The sequence below is a fragment of the Piliocolobus tephrosceles genome, chromosome 1 (assembly GCF_002776525.5).
Source record: "Piliocolobus tephrosceles isolate RC106 chromosome 1, ASM277652v3, whole genome shotgun sequence".
NCBI lineage: Eukaryota > Metazoa > Chordata > Mammalia > Primates > Cercopithecidae > Piliocolobus > Piliocolobus tephrosceles.
In genome coordinates, this window is record NC_045434.1 from 17,763,619 (window position 1) to 17,783,691 (window position 20,073).

At 42.7% G+C, this 20,073-nt stretch overlaps 1 protein-coding gene across 2 annotated transcripts in view; it reads right to left on the reverse strand.

Moving 5' to 3' along the window:
• Positions 1-2,983: 2,983 nt before the first annotated feature.
• The window catches only part of COG2 (component of oligomeric golgi complex 2), a 52,924-nt gene continuing 35,834 nt past the window's right edge, over positions 2,984-20,073 (reverse strand). For both annotated transcript variants that reach the window (XM_023191808.2, XM_023191809.2), the window contains 9 exons: positions 18,824-18,963; positions 14,241-14,302; positions 11,976-12,127; positions 10,078-10,275; positions 9,073-9,145; positions 8,644-8,786; positions 7,082-7,221; positions 5,735-5,915; positions 2,984-3,673 (listed from right to left, as the gene is read on the reverse strand). In XM_023191808.2, the coding sequence (XP_023047576.1) occupies positions 3,572-3,673; positions 5,735-5,915; positions 7,082-7,221; positions 8,644-8,786; positions 9,073-9,145; positions 10,078-10,275; positions 11,976-12,127; positions 14,241-14,302; positions 18,824-18,963 (1,191 nt within the window). In that variant the 3' untranslated portion in view covers positions 2,984-3,571. The remainder of the gene's footprint in view (positions 3,674-5,734; positions 5,916-7,081; positions 7,222-8,643; positions 8,787-9,072; positions 9,146-10,077; positions 10,276-11,975; positions 12,128-14,240; positions 14,303-18,823; positions 18,964-20,073) is intronic.

Genomic DNA, 20,073 nt, shown 5'->3' on the forward strand with positions numbered 1-20,073 from the left:
CCCGTCTTGGCCTCCCAAAGTGCTGGGATTACAGGCTTGAGCCACCGCGCCCCGCCGAGGGGGAAGGATTTTGTGCTCATCCAAACTGGGGCCACAGCCACAGCCTGGGCGTCCCCGTCACACTCTTCTCTCTTTCTGGTAGGCTGCAGTGGAAGGGGAGTGGGCTGAACGGTGGCCTCCAAAAAGATACGTCCACCTCCCACCCCCGGAGCCTGTGAATGTGAACATATCTGGAAAAGGGTCCTTACAAGTGTCATGAAGCATGGGATCTCAAGATGCGATCATCCCGGATTAACCGGGTGGCTCCTGAATCTGATGACAGTGTCCCTACCATCAGAAGGGGAGAAGGCCACGTGAAGACGGAGGCAGAGACTGGGGTGATGCTGCCGTAACCAAGGAACCTCGAGCCACAAGACGCTGGAGGAGGCCAGGAATCTCCCCTAGAGCCTGCAGGGGGAGACACCATGAGTTTAGACTTCGGCTTCCAAAACTGTGAGAGAATGCGCTTCTGTTGTTTTAAGCCACCACACTTGTGGGAATTTGTTACAGCAGCCCTGGAAATGAACGCAGGAGGTTCCCCCAGGGTGAACTTGGAAGCCGTAGGATGGAGATGGTTGACTTCCAGTCAGCCTGGGTCCCCAAATGACCTACTCACGGCCACCCCAGCAGCATTATAGTAGAACGAAAAAACTTCTCCTGTGGCTGGCACCCTCTTTTAAGTCTATATGTTAGAAAAATGGAAACTAATTACAGGTTTATAGTATATAAGTATTATTTCATCTTTAAGCTTTATTCAATAGTAATTTCTCCAAAGCAAAGCAAATAAAACACGTATCAAAGAAAGGAGAGATGTTCTGGGGGAGCCACGGACAAAGGCTCTGAAGTCTTTCGCTTTTTACCCAAAGATTCTTGTTTCTTTTTCTTTTTGTTTTTTGAGATGGAGTCTCACACCATTGCCCAGGCTGGGTGCAGTGGCACGATCTTGGCTCACTGCAACCTCCGCCTCCTGGGTTCAATTGATTCTCCTGCCTTAGCCTCCTGAGTAGCCGGGACTACAGGTGCGTGCTGCCATGCCCAGCTAATTTTTTATTTTTAGTAGAGACGGGGTTTCACCATGTTGGCCAGGCTGGTCTTGAACTTTTGACCTCAGGTGATCCACCCACCTTGACCTCCCAAAGTTCTGGGATTACAGGCATGTTTCTTAGAAGCAGGAGTTATGGCATCAAGGCTGTCATTGAGCAAGGCAGTGTGCTGAGTCCAGGGCCAGCGTGGGGCTTGACAGGGTCAAAGAAATCAACAACTTACATTCCAATTCTTGACTGTCAACTTCTTTACTGTAGTGCTGATTTTAGGGATGGAGAATGACCTAACAATTAGTAAACCAGGCTCTGGAATTATCTTGCTTGGGTTTCAACCCTACTTATTAGTTATCTTGATGACCTAAGCTCCGTCTCCTCATCTGTAAAATGGGATTAATAATGCTGGAGTTGGAGGGGCTGTTCAGTCATAACCCTCTCCTTCTATGTTCTAAAACAAATGAGAAGGGCAGAGCACTCAGGGAGATGGGGACAAACATTTGGGGTCTATCGATGAAGGCTGGGGTGGAGGAAGTAGCTTACCTCCATGTGGTTACTGAGGTAGCTTTGCACTGGATCGGCTTAGCTAGGCTGGACCTGTGTTCCCCGTGACTCCCTTCCTGGATGGTTTGAGGTTGGCCTTGGTCACAGGAAACAGCTGCAGGTGGCGGGATGGGGTGGCTGCACGCTCACACGCAGCAGGCTGCTGCAGCCTGGGCTCCACTGCAGCTCCCGCACGTTGACCCAGAGCTGCAGGCTCTCCTGCTGGCTTGGGGCAGGAGGCAGGCATGCAACTCCTCCAGCTCCTGTTGAGTCTCTTCCTTCAGCTTCCCCGAATCCTGGGCCAAGTGCATGTGCAGCTTCCTCTGCACATCACCCCATCACTGAACTGGGGAGACCAGGAGGCAGCAAGAGCCAGATGCGGGCTCCATTTATCCTCATGGGTTCCAGTTCATTCTCGCTCCCCCACTGCAAGCCCGTCTTTCCTTCCGATGGCGCCCTCCTGATGGTACCACACCATACCACAGCCCTGCCAGGTGAGCCGGCTCCCACACCAGGGAGGTCAAGCCCTGAGAAGAAAACCCTTCTTTGTCTCTGTCCCATGGTTCTGTCACTGACCAAATTTCCCAACACTGAACTCTAGAACTGGACACTATCCCCCTCCAGGAGCAGGGCCTCCAGTGCCAAGCCCAAAGCAGATGCTCTCTACACAGGGGCCACTGTCCAAGGTCTGTTACCTGCAAACAGAAAGTGGAAGCCACTCTTTGTGGTGGGCTGGGGGCTGCGTGGAAGCCCCTGGGGCTCCACATACACCTGGCTCTTGGTGCTTTCATCGCTAGGATTTCCTCTGACTTCTCTAGCCCTCCTCATCCTGGTGTGTGCTAAAAAACAAGCCTGCTAACTACAGGGCCTGCTCTCACTCCCTACCATTTACTTCCTCTCCCTACGGCTAACCTTTGAACAAAGAAGGGACTGAGATGCACGGGAATGCAAGACTAAGGACTCAACATAGCTGCTTCCAGCTCCTCATCAGGCTGGGAGGGCTGAAGCCACAGCTAAGCAGGGGCTGCACGGTGCTCCATGCTGCCTATGTGAGTTTGAACCAACAAACCAGTCTTGGAGTGCCTCTCCCCAGTGCTTCCAGCTCTTCTCAGGGCAGTCTTCCTTCCTTCTATCCACATCAGCTTGCCAGGAAGGGTGGGACCTGCCGACTCCTAAGGAAGGTGTGTTACCCCTCCAAGGAAAGGAACTCCCACACATTGAAAGGGTTGGTGCTGGCCAGAACCCTTCCCATTGGTGCTAAGAGGGGCATCTGCCTGGAAGGGAACCCATGTCATTACAGGGCATGAGTGATGAGGAGTGCTTTCCTGGTGCGGAATTCCCAAAGAAAAGGAGCACACACTCCCGGGAGACACTTCTTTTATTTAGGAAGGAGGTCTTTCCCACTGGTGCCGGCCCCTGCCAGAGGTTGCGGTGACAGCAGGATCAGAAGCACTGCTCTCACACACAGTGCGAGTGGAGGACGGCCTCCGGCAGCCTCTTTGGAAAGCCCAGGAGTTCTCTTTATTTCAGAGAAGGGCGTTCCTATACAGGACATCACTCCACTACAGTCGTCACTTCCAACTGCAGGCTCAGGGAGACAACTCTTGACATTCATAGGTATGTATTTACTTTAATCATATTTTAGAAATCAGCTCTTCCACACTAAGATTTACAATAAAAATAAAATAATTTGTTCTGTAAACTATAGTAGAAAGTTTCAAACGTCTTAAAAACTATCTTCCATACAATGGAAAAAGGCTTTTGTGTTCTTTTTGGGCAAAGGAAGACCCAAATACGCTGAGAAGACGCATGGGCGTGTTGCTGGAGTAATGCTGGAAGCACTTCTTTGCTATGGACGGTTGCTAAGAGAACAGAGTCACTTTCTCCCCTTCAGCCTGGAAGTCCAACTCTTCTCTTGCTTAAGAATCTAACCTTGAGATCTTCCAAGATGCTTAAGGCTGCTCTGCTGTTGCCTGGTCCTTGGCAGCAGCAACAAGCTCTGCGAGAGCTGGGAAGCTTTTTATGTCACTTGCTTGCAGTCCCAACTTTTGTATCTGTAAAGGCCATGAGAATGAATTATGTTACTGCAATTCAAGCTGAATGTGGGGGCGGGGGAAGAAAGAAAATCTTCATCCTCTACTAAACCAGAAGACAGTTCCCTGAAGACTTGTAGGATATTTTTTCCTCTAGAGCAAAGGATTTACTTCTTGTAAAATGTGAGGTTTTTGGGGTCAAACACTTAGCATTCTAAGAAGCCAGTAGGTTAATTTATCTTAGTCCAACAAATCAGACAGAATAAGAGCCCCTTTTGTGGGCCTAAAAAACACCAGAAAAGAAAATCCACACTAGGGAAATAAAAAAGTGAACTATTTTTTAAGTTGAGAATTTTCAAAAAAGTACTGGCCTGTGCTCTTAGTTTCTTAACATATTGCCAAAAACCTTTTAGAATCAGATGAGTTGAAAACACTTTGCTTGGCACAGCAACTACTGTGGATTATTTTGGTCACCGAGACATGGCACACTATGTTCCCACTTTTGTTTAAAAATGACAATAACAACACACATACACGTATACATCCATACACACACACACACACACACGCACCACACACGCAGAGAAAGATCCGGAAAGATACACACCAAGTGTCTGTCAGCATTCTGTGTTTGTTCTGGGGACCGGGACTGCGGGGGCACCTTATCTTTCCCTTCTCTTTCCTTTTAGTTCCCCATCCCGCTCTCCTTCCTTCCTTCCCTTGCTTTTGCTCGTTGGCTCTTCACGTTTCTATAACGTACTTTCTTGCTTGTAAAAAGTCTTTAGGTTTTTTTGCCAAATAAAGCAACATGGCTGTTGACTTTTACCACGATATATCTCTACATTCATCTCAAAGCAGAAAACAGTTGAATTTTCAGTGATGATCATGACGTGTAAAAGAAATTCCGTAGTAAGCTAGAAAATCAAGGGTCTTGTTTTGACTGCTTTTATTTTTTGCTTTTTCTATTAACATTGTCTCAGTTCTCCAAATCAAGACCAAGTGTCCTCTGATGGAAACTTTATAATTTCAATTTTTTTCCCTCTGGAAAAGCCTCCCTTGAGGACCTACTACTGTGTGGGACGACACTTCAGCAGTTTAGAAGGCCGGTTTCTGAACATCTAGGGGTTTTATGAATGGTCCTCACAGTATCATAACATTTCATTTCATGATGAAATTTCATTTTCACCTGAGTGAAAATGGAAAGACATTCATTGCATGTTATCCATATCACCTCTTTTTTTTATTTATTTATTTTTTGAGACGGAGTCTCACTCTGTCACCCAGGCTGGAGTGCAGTGGCCGGACCTCAGCTCACTGCAAGCTCCGCCTGCCGGGTTTACGCCATTCTCCTGCCTCAGCCTCCCGAGTGGCTGGGACTACAGGCGCCCGCCACCTCGCCCAGCTAGTTTTTTGTATTTATTTTTTTAGTAGAGACGGGGTTTCACTGTGTTAGCCAGGATGGTCTCGATCTCCTGACCTCGTGATCCGCCCGTCTCGGCCTCCCAAAGTGCTGGGATTACAGGCTTGAGCCACCGCGCCCGGCTCCATATCACCTCTTAAGTGATAATATCCACATTACCACTCAGCCACATGCCATGATTCTAAAATTTGTGTTTTATAGGAAACCTACAGAAGCCAACCAGGGAAGCAGAGGAGTTGTGCTCAGAGGATTTCTTATGCACCATAGAGGGGTAAATGCTTTCAGTTATTTTAAGCTAAACCAGCAAGATTTCAAAAGCCTGGGGTTAGCACCAATTAAGTATCAGGCACTAAACCAAAAAGTCCCACTGTAGTGAGCTCTGAGAGCATGGGCACTGGGGAAACAAGCAGATGGCAGCAGCACCAGAGAGCACGCCGCTGGACTTCAAAACGGGAATTCTCCATTTTCTTCTACCTTCTCCTTCTCATATTGCCTAGAGGCAAAGTAATTTGGGAGCCCCGACTCCTAGTCGTTAACACTTGGGAAGCAATTCCCTAGCCACTGCAACAGCATCTCTGGGATCACGTGAGCCACCAAGTAACTGCCCGGCTCTCAGAATTTGGTTTCAGGCTCACTGGAGCGGCCGGCGGCTGATGGGTTACCTGCTCTCCTAAGTATTCAACGTCTAGGGCCAGCTGCAGCCTGATTTTGTCATCATCACTCATGCCACCACTGGGACCGACGGGGTTGGCGGGAGTGGTTTTTCTGGCTTGTTTCAGCCTTTTCAGGCTCTCTTCCATTTTCTTCACAGAGTTCAACACATCTGACACGGTTTCGTAGTACCTTGAGCAGAAGACACATTTATTGGTGAAAAGAGGCATTTGTGTGTAACATCAAATAGAGTGACTGGCTTTGTGGACCAAAAAAAGAGATTTTTAAGATACAAATTCGTTTCCAATGAGAATTCAGCCATGGTAAGTAATTAAGTTTCTTAAAATCATTTTTATATATATACACACACACACACACACATATACAGACACATATGTGTGTATATATATATAGTCTTAAGTGTCTAACACAGCATTCCCTCAGAATTTAAGAAATATGTATTTGCATGGATTTTGTTTAAAATTTAATTGAGGGTGGACATCTGTAGCTCATGCCCCAGATCAAGTAACAAGTTCATTTCCAATCAGTTCTAGGAACAGTTCATCTTTTAGAGTGTAAAAGTATTTCAGAATTTTCAATAAAGTTCATTGTCTTTAAAATACTCTCAATATAATTTTGAAATTATAAATGAGTTATATTGCAAAGCTTTGTCTACAAGCTGGTTACTCGGCATGTGAAATATATTTGCCCACAAAAATTGTATTAGACATTATTGTTATGTTCTAAATTAACCCATAAATGGCCACTTAAATCTTAAGTAAATAAAATACTACTGCAAAATTAATATTTAATAATTAAAATCAGTAACAAAATTGACTAGCATACTTGTTGATTTAGGAAAAGAATATTTCATTAGAAAATGAATGAAACACTCATGTGTTTTAGAGGTTTGAGGAATCGAGTCCTTGTCAGCTGTAATTACTTTTAAATGTATGTTTTCTTTTCCTTGATTACTAACCTAAGTTCTTTGATTATCTGTTATGATTAGAGCCACTCTGGACTGACAGGGCTGAGCAAAGAAAGGGCCTCCAAGAAGAATGTGGCTGTACCTCGGAGAACGGCACCTGCAGGGAACGCAGGCAGGGCCAGGAGACACAGGGGCACTGTGCACACGGCCAGTGAGGCTGCGGCCCAGGCAGAGGAAGCCGGCCCACGGGCCGTCCACGGGGGTGTGGGGAGGGAGGCAGCAAACTGCGGGACCACACTCTGACTAATCCAGTGAAGAAGTGCTAGGCAGTCTCACTGCCTTATTCATACGCAGTGCCTGATGGCCTCGGGGGTTTCTGCCGCAGACTCTTCTAAGCAAGGCCCACAAGGTCTACTTGTAATTTACTTACTTATGAGTGCTTTCACTGAGAGCGCCTTCTAGCCACTGCTGAATTATTGCTTGTTTGAGCTTATCCTTGTGTCCGTTCTGAAGCTGGAATAAGGGCTTCAGAGCACTGTCCACATAGGAGGAAGCTGTGGTTGGGACCTCCTGGAATGATGTTGGTAGGAGATAAAGATGCACAGGAAAAAAACAGAAAAGAAACAGAGTAAGTTACCCAGACCTCAAGTCCAAAAGGATACTATTAATGTTCTAGTTTTGAGACATGGACAACTTCCATCCCTCCCAAAGGTAACACTGGGGTCCACAGAAAGCTGCCTGGAGAACATGAGGGAATAAGAAGAGCCAGCACAAGAAGGTGACGTCTGGAGCCAGGCTGGGTTCAGGTGCTGGCTGGCACAGCCACCCACGGCTCAGGGCATCGAAACTAGGGCACTGCTTCCCGTAGCTTCATGTCCACATCAATCACCTGGCAACTTCATAAAACTCAGGTTCTGATTCTGTTGGTGGAAGGGTTGAGTTCTGGGACTGTGCTTTTCTAGCGAGCTCCCACCCGCCAGGTGATGTGAATGCTGCTGATCATCAGACCACCGTTTGAGAAGCAAGGATCCAGGCTCAGGAATGTAACCTTTCTTAGCTCTGGTTTCTTCATCTGCAAATGACAATACTAGCACCCACTTCGTAGGAGGAGAGTAAGACTATGTAAAGTGTCTAGCACAGGGTCTGACCCTAACACAAACTCTCAGGAAATAAACCTATTGACTAGAAAGGGAGAGTTGGTAGATTACTGAAGAAAAACAACATATTTGGCAACATAAAATAGGTCTCTCTCTCTCCCACTTCCGAGAGGCAGCTTCAAATCAGACAATAAGGAGCAAATATAAAATGGCATCATATTTGCATATAACCTATGCACACCCTTCAGTATAGTTTAAATCATCTTTGGATCACTAACATTTGTATTTTTTTTTTATGTGTGGAGACTGGATGTCACTACTTTGCCCAGGCTGGTCTCACACTCCTAGGTTTAAGCAATCCTCCTGCCTCAGCTTCCCAAAGTGCTGGGATTTTGGTGTGAGCCACTACATCTGGCCTGTATTATTTTTTATTGTTGTAGTTTTTTTTTCCCTGAATATTTTCGATCCACAGTTGGCTCTGTGGATGCAGAACCTGGGGACACAGGCGCCAACTGTATTTCCAGTAACAATAAAGAGGGAACAAGATATCAAGTGTGGAATACCAGATATGGAGACAAAAATATATAGGACTTTAAAATGTTATTAAAACGTTTTTTCTGAAAAACATACTTTTGCGCAAGACCAAAAGGAAACTGAGTACATCCTTAAATACTTTTAGGATAGGATGGGAAAGGTCTAACTATTTCAGTTTGTGGCCCAGAGCCCCTGATCACCCCTGCCGAACCTCCCTCTCTTCATCAATACCGTTCTCAGAATGGGATGAGCTCAGTCTGTCTCAGGCTACCCTGGGAATCCGCCGCTTCCTTCCTTCCTCTTTGGCTTTCCTAATACACACCTCCCCACCTCAGAATTCTCTCCCACGAATGGCGCTGACCTTATTGGTTCTTCGGTAAAGCCTGGGAACCTCCAGTGCGCTTTTTAGGAAACTGAAGCAAGAGTCACTTAAATCCTGGATGATCTTGCCACTCAAGGAGGGCACACAGGCTGACAAAGAGCTCTGGGAGTCCTCCAGGGCTGCTGTTGAGATTAAAGACTGGATTTAATCATCATGCTCAGGCCCACATGTGAACTTCATTTGAAATACTGTCACAGCATTTACAGTGTGTACTATAATAAATCAGATCAAATGAATTAAACAAAACATCTTATTTAGGGAAGTTATAATATAGAACAGAATAGAGAAACAACCAAGGATTTACAACTACAGAAGAAAATGTCAAATTAAATATACCCTATAGTCTCTAAAATTTTATTTTAAATCATTTCTTATTCAAAGATTTGCTTAGTCAAGATTCATTTTTACCTGTGATAGAAGAAAAATTCTTAAAGCCAATCATTTCAAGTTTTGGCTTGATTATTTCCAAGAGTTCTGGAAGCTGAAATAAATATGCACTTTATATATTCAGTTACTTTTTATAAATCAAAGGAAGAGGCAATTCTATTTGCATCTACAAACGCTAGAATTTGCTAATGAATGGTGAATCTAAAATCAGGAATTTCAGTAATTTTCATCAAAGGAAAGAAACAGTTTTAATGCTTTTACTATAAAAAGATTTCAACAACATGAGAAATCACATGGTTTAATGGCTACTAACAGGCACAGAAAATAAGCAAAAACATTTTCTACTCTATGGCTCTCCATAATACGAAAATAGACACAGTAAAGACCATATTCTTACTGAAAACATATACATTTTAAAATTCAAAATGGTATTTATTCAAGCACCACAAAATATCTAACGTTGAGGAAAGCAGAACTGTGTATCAGAGGACTTAACCACTACATTCACCCCACAGAGTTAATGTTACAAGCAAAAACATATGGATCTATACAGAGAAAACAGAGGAAGAAGTTTTAATATTTTAGCACTTTCAAGGTATAGCTGAAGATTAAACATCAACAGAAAATACTGGGGTAAATTAATGTAAAGTAACTGAAATCCAGCCCACTAAAGATCATGCCTGAGCAGAATAAGGTGAGCTAATGGAAAAAAAAAAAGCAGGGGAAGCATGGCTGCTCCAGCTTGTCCCATCACTACTGAAAAGGAAGCAGGGTGGAGGTGAATACAATACAGAATGTACTCCACGCAGAAGAAGTGCACATCCTTAGAAACCCTATATGGACATGATCTGTCAGGGAAAGCTGGAGAGACACCTAGAAAGGGAGGTGAGGGGTTCTCTCTTGGGGTACCCATGGGCCCCACAATTTAAGCCCCGTAAGGCCCAATGGTGTTTGCCTTTTACACATGCTACCTTCTGTGAAAACATTAAACCAAGCACCTGGAATTCTTCTGGGACACAGGCTTACCTGCTCCTGAAGCTTGTCCAGGTCTGCAACCACATACACAAGCTGAGTGCGGGAAATGGAAACCACAGGCTTTGTTTCTGAAGGACCACTTCCTTGGTCTTCAGTGTTTCCTTGGGTGATGGAAGGTTCTTTGCTACCAGTTACCAAAGGTTTCTTGATCTCCTTGGGACTTTCATTAGAAATGGGCCTGAGTGAAAGCTGAAAAAGGATTTCACTGATTAAATACTTTTACACTAGCAAGATACACGAGCATTTATATATTACATATGTGTGAGTCAATAACTCACCACTAAATGCTAGCTGTCTACATAGCACTTAGTAAAAACTTACTAATAAAAGTACACTTTATTGTATCTACAGGAAGGAGTGAAGCACTAAGAGAAACAAGGACAAACTATGCCCCCATGTACATTTACCTTCTGGAACTTGTCTACTTTCTGGTGATAAAAATACCATGTGAAAAATAAAGTATCCAAACCACAATAAAATTAATGTTGGGGACATCACAGGTTTTTAAAAAAAAATCAATTATGTTAGGCAAATAACATACCATATTTGTAATTATAATTAATAAGGGTAAAATATCAAAATCCAAACCTTCAAATACAAAAAACAAAATGTTCTTTGCGTAACATTGTTTATAAGGGAAAAAAAAATAAAAAAGAAGTACACTAGCATCAAGAAAAGAATGGGATAGAATGGGATAATGAACATTCAGGGCAAAGTGATCTATTACAGATAAACAGAGAATTCCTGGCTAGCAAGAACGCATGCTTAGCCTAACTGAATAATCGTCCTAACCCAACTCTGTCAGGGGAATCATACAGTGGTCTTCAGAAACAGCTGACGGCCCAGGGTGGTCCACTAAGACCCTTCTGAGCAGAGGGAAGGCAAAAGTGAAAGACAAACTAGATTTCACTAGACTCCCATTACCTGACAGGAGCTTTAGTCCAAATAAATCCTCACAACAGCCACGTATAGAAGCTATTTTCCCATTCTCCAGATGAAGACTCAGCTTAATTTCTCTAGGTCCACAGAATTAAAAAGTTCAAGAGCCAAAGCTTGACACTAGCTCCAAAGCTGACACTCTTTCCATTAAAACGCACTGCAAGAGGAGGACTGGGATCCTTTCCTACTCCAAATAACAAAGATTTTATTCAAAGTGTGCTGTTTTCTCCATGTTGTCTTTTTCATTTTTTAGAACACATCTCCTTTGCATACTCCTCACACTGCCATGACTGGTTTACCTGAGAGTCTGTTACTCACGCGTCCCCCAGAGAAAGGGCAGCACCGCTATCCGAGGTCCTAGCAAGAACCCACGGGGCTGGTGCTGAGCACCGGGCTGTACCAACGCACTGTGGATCAAGAATTTCTGGCTTTTTGTTGAGTATTAATAAGTCACCAAGGGCATGTGGATATTTAATACATTTGATTATATGAAAAGGGAAAAGGATATTCAAAAAAGAAAAGATAATTTTAATACCTTTTTATGTTGATGACAATATCATTTTGTAACCTTCCAAATATTAAGTATTAAAATGCACATATTTTTATTTCTAATTATTTTCATAATCACCTTGAAATTAAAATGAACATCTTTTTTTTTTAATTTGGAGGCAGTTCAAATAATCTGGTTCTGAGAAGGGAAAACATGGACTTGCGAGAGTGGTGCTTTTCAACAAAACAAGTTCGTGATAATAGACACCCCTAAATGCAATGCTTGCAGGAGTAAAAGTGAAACACAGAAACAGAGCTGCAGATAATCTTGGGAAGTCAGACTACTGTGGTCCTCTGAATTAACCTCTCATGGCATTTACAAAAATCTTAAGGAGTTAGCCTAACATATCTTTAATTTTTATCAGTATTGATTATGGATGAGCTCCACGGCCAGCCCTTACCTCATTGACAAACACAGAGTATCGTGCCAAAATCTGCAGAGTGAATCTCCACAGGCGATGCACCAGCAATGGCAAGAACATCTCATCTGACCAACACCTCCTGAGGCCACTCCACGTTCTATGAGAAGCCAAAAGGCAATATGGACTTTCAGCTAGAGAAAAAACAACAACAACACACATTTAAGGAATTTCAGACAATTTTAGGCTATAATCTAATGTAAGACTTTCGATGTATGATTCAAAGGTAAAGAAAGTGGCCTTCTGAAGAAAACCATGTGGTCAGCAAAGCTGTTGGAGGCACAGGGATGAGGAGCGGCCACAGTCCATGTTCCCTACCACATCCTTCATGCCACGCACAGTTTTACATGACACCATCTCTCAGGTGTCTGGATAAACATCAAACATACATAGCATTCAGAAATAATGTTTAATAGGTACTTTATACCAAATCAACAAACATGGGCTGGAGTGGCAATCACTTGCAGAGGTTTAAACTTCAGTTTCAAATTTGTCCTGTTTCACAAGAGTCTTCCTCTATCTCAACATACTTCTTATTCTTTTAGAACAAGTTAACTACATATGACCATTTTTAGCAAAGATAGATGAAAACAAATTCTGAAGCTAAAACTGATTCAAAATGACAGGAGACTTAGCTGCATAAAAGAGAGTGGAAATTTAAGTCGAGGAACCTAGATATAAGCACACAGTATTTCAGTGGTCACCAGGAATAAATATATGATACAAAAATTAATGAGGCTGTCAGAATATGCCAACATGTACTGGTAAGTCCACATACCTACAGCTGTTACCTGCCCAGCATCCCAGCATAGGCAGCCAGGGCCCAGGAGGCCCAGGATGCATGCTTCAGCTGTGAGTCATTGTCAGTGAGAGGCAGGAGCACCCTGACCCTCTACCATGCAGACCAGTCCTCAGCCTGGGAGGAAGGCAGATCATAGCCCATTTGCTAAAAAAACCAGCTGATCACATAAGCACACCAAGGGGCCATATCCCCTGGACAAGTTATATTCAGGAATGAAAATGAGGTCTGTCTCCTATATTCTTATTCCTTTTTCATCTTTTTTTAATTTAATTTTTTATTTTATTTTATTTTTATTTTTTATTTTTTTATTATACTTTAAGTGCTAGGGTACATGTGCATAACGTGCAGATTTGTTACATATGTATACTTGTGCCATGTTGGTGTGCTGCACCCATCAACTCGTCAGCACCCATCAATTCATCATTTATATCATGTATAACTCCCAATGCAATCCCTCCCCCCTCCCCCCTCCCCATGATAGGCCCCAGTGTGTGATGTTCCCCTTCCCGAGTCCAAGTGATCTCATTGTTCAGTTCCCACCTATGAGTGAGAACATGTGGTGTTTGGTTTTCTGTTCTTGTGATAGTTTGCTAAGAATGATGGTTTCCAGCTGCATCCATGTCCCTACAAAGGACGCAAACTCATCCTTTTTTATGGCTGCATAGTATTCCATGGTGTATATGTGCCACATTTTCTTAATCCAGTCTGTCACAGATGGACATCTGGGTTGATTCCAAGTCTTTGCTATTGTGAATAGTGCCGCAATAAACATACGTGTGCATGTGTCTTTGTAGTAGAATAATTTATAATCCTTTGGGTATATACCCAGTAGTGGGATGGCTGGGTCATATGGTACATCTAGTTCTAGATCCTTGAGGAATTCCTTTTTCATCTTTATAAAGCAAGAACTCTATATACCAAAACTATTTGGTTTATTTTTACCTTATTAAAAAAAGAAGGGTTGGGCATGGTGGCTCATGCCTGTAATCCCAGCACTTTGGGAGGCCATGGTGGATGAATCACTTCAGGTTAGAGTTCAAGACTAGCCTGGCCAACATGGTGAAATCCTGTCACTACTGAAAATACAAAAATTAGCCAGGCGTGGTGGTGTACACCTGTAATCCCAGCTACTTGGGAGGCTAAGCCAGGAGAATCGCTTGAACCTGGGAGGCGGGGACTGCAATGAGCCAAGATCATGCCATTGCACTCCAGCCTAGAAAACAGAGCGAGACTCCATCTCAAAAAAAAAAAAAAAAAAAAAAAAAAAAGTCAAACTAAGTGATTTTAAGGTCCAACTTAAGGCATGAACAAACACACACACACACACACACACACAACCAGTGAAAGTATGCGCAGAGTATTATGATCTAGCTGACGTGGTGAACCGAATGAACTCATTTAGGATACCATGCAACTTATCACTTTGGGCACTTTGGGGGAGTTACCTGGGGCATCTTCCAGGACATCTGTAAGTGTTGCTTCTAAGGATCCTGCTATTTCTCTAAATCTGAGATAAAAACAAGAACACAAATTAGTGTTTATGACTCTGACAGATGCCTTTCCCTATCCATCCTCTGTTTTTCCTAAGTAACAGGAACTTTCTCTGTCACTCGCTGGTAAGTCCAGCCTCGAAATGCCTATTCTCCCAGCCTTTTTTTTTTTTTTTTTAACTGAACAAGAAATCGTGACTAAGCCACTGTTACATAAGGGTTCTCTGTTATTTGCAGCTGGTCTGAATCATAACTTACCCCATGTTTCTCAAATTAAACAAACTGCCAGTTAAGTCTCCATCAAGAAGTTGTCAGGTGAGTAGCACCTGCTTATGATCCTCTATTCACTTCAAGGCCATAAAACTTTGGTTCCTCCAACCCATCTATCTTAACACCATCACAGGTAGGTAAACGTCTCCAGGGTAAGAAAGCTGCATTCTGTACCTGTGTTGGCAGCTTGAGAAAAATCACGGGAAGTAGCCAGTTAAAACTAGAACTCACTGCTTGGTGCTCTTCTGATCTGCTGACCCTCTCCCACGTCCATGGTACTTGCCCTTCGGGTACTAATGCTCAGTGTCTGTACCAGCGCTTCCTAGATGTGCGTTCTTTTTTTCCTGATGACAGCTGGCTCACCTGGCACCTCAGCTCATCCTGTCACAGACCTCTGTTCTAATAATGGATATGGACATGTTTTTATGACTTTGTGAAAGGCTAATGTGTTATATAGTTTTTTTAAGCTAGCTGCTTCGGCAGGCATTGTTTTCTAACTGTATAACTCTTCCAATCTCATACCTGTCTTTACTAGCACGCTCTTTTGTCACCTGCTAATTGCCTTACTAGTAATGAATTCCGATGCATGCTCAATATCAATTTATCCAACTGATATGAAATTATTTTTTATAGTACATAATGTGCTTTTAAAAAGCGGTTCCGAGACTGAGCTAAAGGCAACTGTCTAAAGAGTAAAAAGAACAGCTTGACACAAAAAGCTGCAGCCCTACCCAACACAGCTGAGCACTGAAGACACCAAGGCTATCCTGGACCATTATAGCTGGCTGGTTTCCAGTAGCCGTCCTGTCTGCCCCACGGAAAGAAAGGAGCTCTCTAATTGCCCAGTGAAGCTCACAAAGGCTAGTCTTTTCCTGCTGCAGTTGAGAGGTACAGAAGGAATAAGTGACAGATGGAAAAGTGGGATAAGAAAGCACTGGAAACTAGCCCAGGAACAGCAGTAAGAGGAGGCAGTGACACTGAACACGGGAACAAGGGAGATGCGACTGCTCTGCACCTGGGAGAGCAAACCAGCACCTAGAGCTCAACCTCAGACCCCCAGTCCTGCCTTTCTTCAAAATCTAAACAAAATACAGGAAGTTAGCCCTGATACAGAAAAGGCCTGATAGCTGGCACAGCACTGTTTATATCAGGGAAAAACTAGAAGCAACTTAAATGGCCAAAAGAAAGAATATGGTTATAGAATCTGTGGTATATTCAATGGACTAGTATGCAGTATTAATGTGGAAGCTTGATGCTATAAACCAATAAGGAAAAATAGGTATAATTTAGTACTATGCAAAGACATAGGACACAAGAGTTTTATGTATATTTACGATAATTCTGAAAAGCATACAAATGAAAAAGGACCAAAAAAATGCAGCAGAGCCTTGATCCCTGCACTTCACAGAGGTTCTGCCTATCTGTGAGCAGGGGCAGTGATGCAGGATTACAACTGCCCGAGTCACTTGGCCTAGGTGTGCTCCCCAGCCAGGGGACCAGCCCCTCACACAGCTCTGCTGTGCGGTAACTGCCAGCAGTGAAGCAACAGAACATATTTCTTCTTGGAAAATGGCCAAAAGAGAGAGGGAGCCTCTGCTGAAATCTGAAAAGCTATGCTGTGGTTTTCATGTGCACATCGAATGTCATTCTACTCTCAACAGGATCCACGTAAGAAGGGCAACCCCAAATACAAACGTTTCTAAATTCTTAAATACAGGCCCGGGGAAGGTCTCTAGACATATTCCTCCATGAACATCACAGGTCTACAATAATACTTAAATAAAAATTAAAATGGCGATAACAATAGTGATGCCTACTGTTTTTTTTCTCTGAAGTATCAGGAACATCGTAAGTGAACCTGTCTCTCGTGGATACACATGTCTGAGAGGAGTGCAGGGACAGGAAAGAAAGGGCTACCCGCACCTTAATATTACTATGTAGATTCCACATCATAAGACTGTGTTCAGCATATACTATGTAATACAGCATATACATGTGAATGTACTAGAAATATTTCAATTTTAAAAAGAACAGCAAACTGAAATTTAGCCTTTGGCATTTAAAGGGCTAACACCTGCAGTTTCCAGGTAGCCACTGACTCATTATAATTTGAGGCTGTTTTGATCACATCTGCATTTAATTTCTTCCTATGAGAAACTCAGTCCTCATCTACTTTCCAATATGCCCATAGGAGCAAATGAACTGTAGACACAGTGGGGTCTCAGGGACAGTGAGAGGATACAAATTGTGTTCACAGGAACTGTGGTGATGGCTGGGGTGGGGAGGTGCCTTTCTCCTGAAGATGACTGGGATATGGTACACGGTCAGATCCAGGAGCAGAAAACTGTTACTGAGAGCGCAATACTAATATTTCTTCTTAGGAAATGTTCAACCATCACCACCCCACTGTCTTTAGGTTTACTTCAAATGACCTTGAAATGAACCTGATGACAATGCAACTCTGACCCTAACCATGTTTGTGGAACTTTTTGTCATCCTTCAGAGCAAACAACCCAACACCTGATAAAAATCAATAGAAAAGTTTGACAAAGTCTTAATGGAATTTACTTTTTAGATGGAAAAACAAATGTACTAAAAACAAGTTCTACACTTCACAACTCAAACGTATTTTTTTAAATTTCACGAATTTTAAATAAAAGGTTTTTTTCAAAAAGGCTAATCAACTCCTTTGAAGGCTTAAGGCTGAAATCTGCTGAAGGTAAAAAAGACTTTCAGGGAACTGGCTGAGTTGCAATGGAGTTTAAGCCCCAATTACCAGCTTTGAGAGAAATTGAAATGAAGGGAGATGCACTGAAGCCAAGCTGTGCCATCACCAAGGGGCCCAGCCTGGCAGAGCCAAGAGCACAGGCTGAAATAGCCCGTGGGGGCTGCAGGAGGTGCAGTGGTGGGATGGAAGAGTGAGGTAACGGTGCATGGGTCCCAGGGTCTGAGGAAAAGGACCAGGAAAGAGTTTGGAGGCAGGAAGCAGAGGAGTATGTTTGTGACGTGACAGCATTAGATAACCAAAGTAATCTAACTCCAAACCTGGACGACAGAGAGACGGGGAAATGTAAACCTTATTTCTCCATAGCAGTATCATTTTATAAAACGATGCTTTGCTATTTTAAATCCGGCTCACAAATCAAAAAGGCTTCTTGCCCTGGCTTGATGTTGATTATCATATAACAACTATTTCCAGTGCATCCCATTAACATCTTAGATGAACAAATCCATAATTTCCTGCTGAGAGACAAACTACATGATGATGCAACCTTGGAAAATTTAGCATAAAACACAGTATTGTAAGTGAAAGGGCACCTTACTACTTCATTCTGAGAACTGTGATTTCATTATAAAAAGATGATTACATACATTCTCAATCATCCCAAGCAATTATCATCAGGGGACCTAATTCTTGATCTCCCTCTCTGTAATTATTCCTCAGAACTCTAGGGGAAAGGACTGCATCATAATTAACGAAAGCATCCAGCAATGTAAATAAAAAAGCCTATGATTCTTCAAAGAGCATTTCAGGTAAAATGCCATTCTATGGAAGAACATACCATGACCTCATTCAAGAGAATCTGCAAACATGGCTATTATCATCTGTTTTTCCAATGCACTGTATGATGTTAAGGGCTCATCCTACATTTCCTGAAGTATTTTATAGAATGGCTTATTGACAAAGGTGATATCATCATGAAACCTGGAAGAAAAATGTCACCATTTTCCAGAATAGAGGGCACAAATGTCACAAAGATGATAAGGGAAGCTGAAATAATGACGAGGCTTCTCATACACTAATAGATGGAACCAGCTGCAAAGAGCACTCAAGGCTCTGCTTTTCCCCATTCCCTCTAGGGGACAAGTATTTCAGATGAGCAAAACCAGATGTGAGACAGGTTCATTATCTGAGGCAGATGATGAAACAGGGAAAATGGAAAAAAAGAGCTGCTGTATAACTCCTACTTTCTCTTTTCACAGTGAATGAGGATACGGTGGGTGGGAATGAGGCTGGGCTTGGAGTCAGCTCCTTCCAACTCTTGTGTTCTGAGCTCTCCAATTACCAAAAAATAAAGCTTATGTTTTTGTCATGCAAGTCAGACTTTGGCAACCATAATACTTCTTATGTATCTTTCTCCACTTTCAATTTTGTCTCCCAAAGCCTATTGTGATGATCAGAGAAAAGGAGCCACTAATTGGCACAACAACCTTAACTGGCATTCAAATTCTGTTTTAGAAGGGTGTGCAGTGAATAAATGACTAACCTTATTTGAAAATAAACAGGCAAGTTCCACTTATTATTGAAGCTATGATAGGCAGAATGTGCTCTTAATCTTTTTACACTAGCCTGTGATCCACATTGCCGTTCAAATCTTCTGACAAAATCCATACTTATGGTGTATTTCTAAAATAAAAACAAATGGAAAATTTTCATTATCAGAAAACTAACCAGAACAGGGAGCATGTACTGAAAACCGTAATCAAGATAAATAAGCTCAACACATAAGAATCACAGTTTCCAGAGTTAACAGGGACCTTACGAGATCTTCCCTCCAACGTCCCATTGAAAGATGCGTAAATGCCCAGAGTGGTTCTGGGATACGTCTTCCGTGTCTTCCATGGCAAAGCCCATCTGAGAGCCAGGCACGCTAAGTCCGGTGCTCTCTAAATGGTAGTGCTCATGTTCTAGGGCCCCCTACTCCAGCCCACTGGAATTTGAATTGACAGCAGATTAAACGACATAATTCATCATTGCCTCACATAGGAGAAAGAACAGAAGGAGAAAATTCTGAAGAAGAAAGGGAGAGAAGAGAAATAATCGAACCATGTATGTATTCACATCATTTTTATAAATGAGATAGCATGAAAACTGACAGGGAGATGCACCAAAACCATTAAGAGTGGCAGCTAACTCGTAGCATTTATCATCAACACACTGTGCTTAGAATTGTGTTATTTAATTTAACCCACAAAACTACCCCACAAGGCAACTGCTATCATCCTCATCATCATCCCCCATTTTACAAATGACGCTTCTTCTTCTGTTGAGGCTTGCAGAGAACCTGCTCAAAAGACAAGCTAGGAGGAGGTAGAGGAAGCAGAATGCTAGTCAGTCAGTAGAGCACAACTGCGACTGCATGTTGCTTTTGTGGGTACTTTATTCCTGAAGCCCCCAGGCTCTAAGAACACTGTTGATTTTTTATGTTCTTCTCAATTAAAAGGGGCTCAATCCAGGGTCACCAAACCATTAATCTAAATATGCTAAAGTCTGTGCTTAGACAGGATTTTGTAGTAGTAAAAACTACAGGCTTTAAATTTCTTTCAAAAGGTTTTGGGCAAACTTCTGTTATCCCAGAGAGTGGTCTAGGTGTGTGGAGTTGAGACAAAAATTGGGATTATTCTTTCCTTTTGGGACAAAACTATACCTCTGCATAAAATGGATGCTAAAAAATATATATAAAGATATTTCCCTCTTATAAGAAACATGTTACATTAAGGCTTAAAGCTGAAAGTA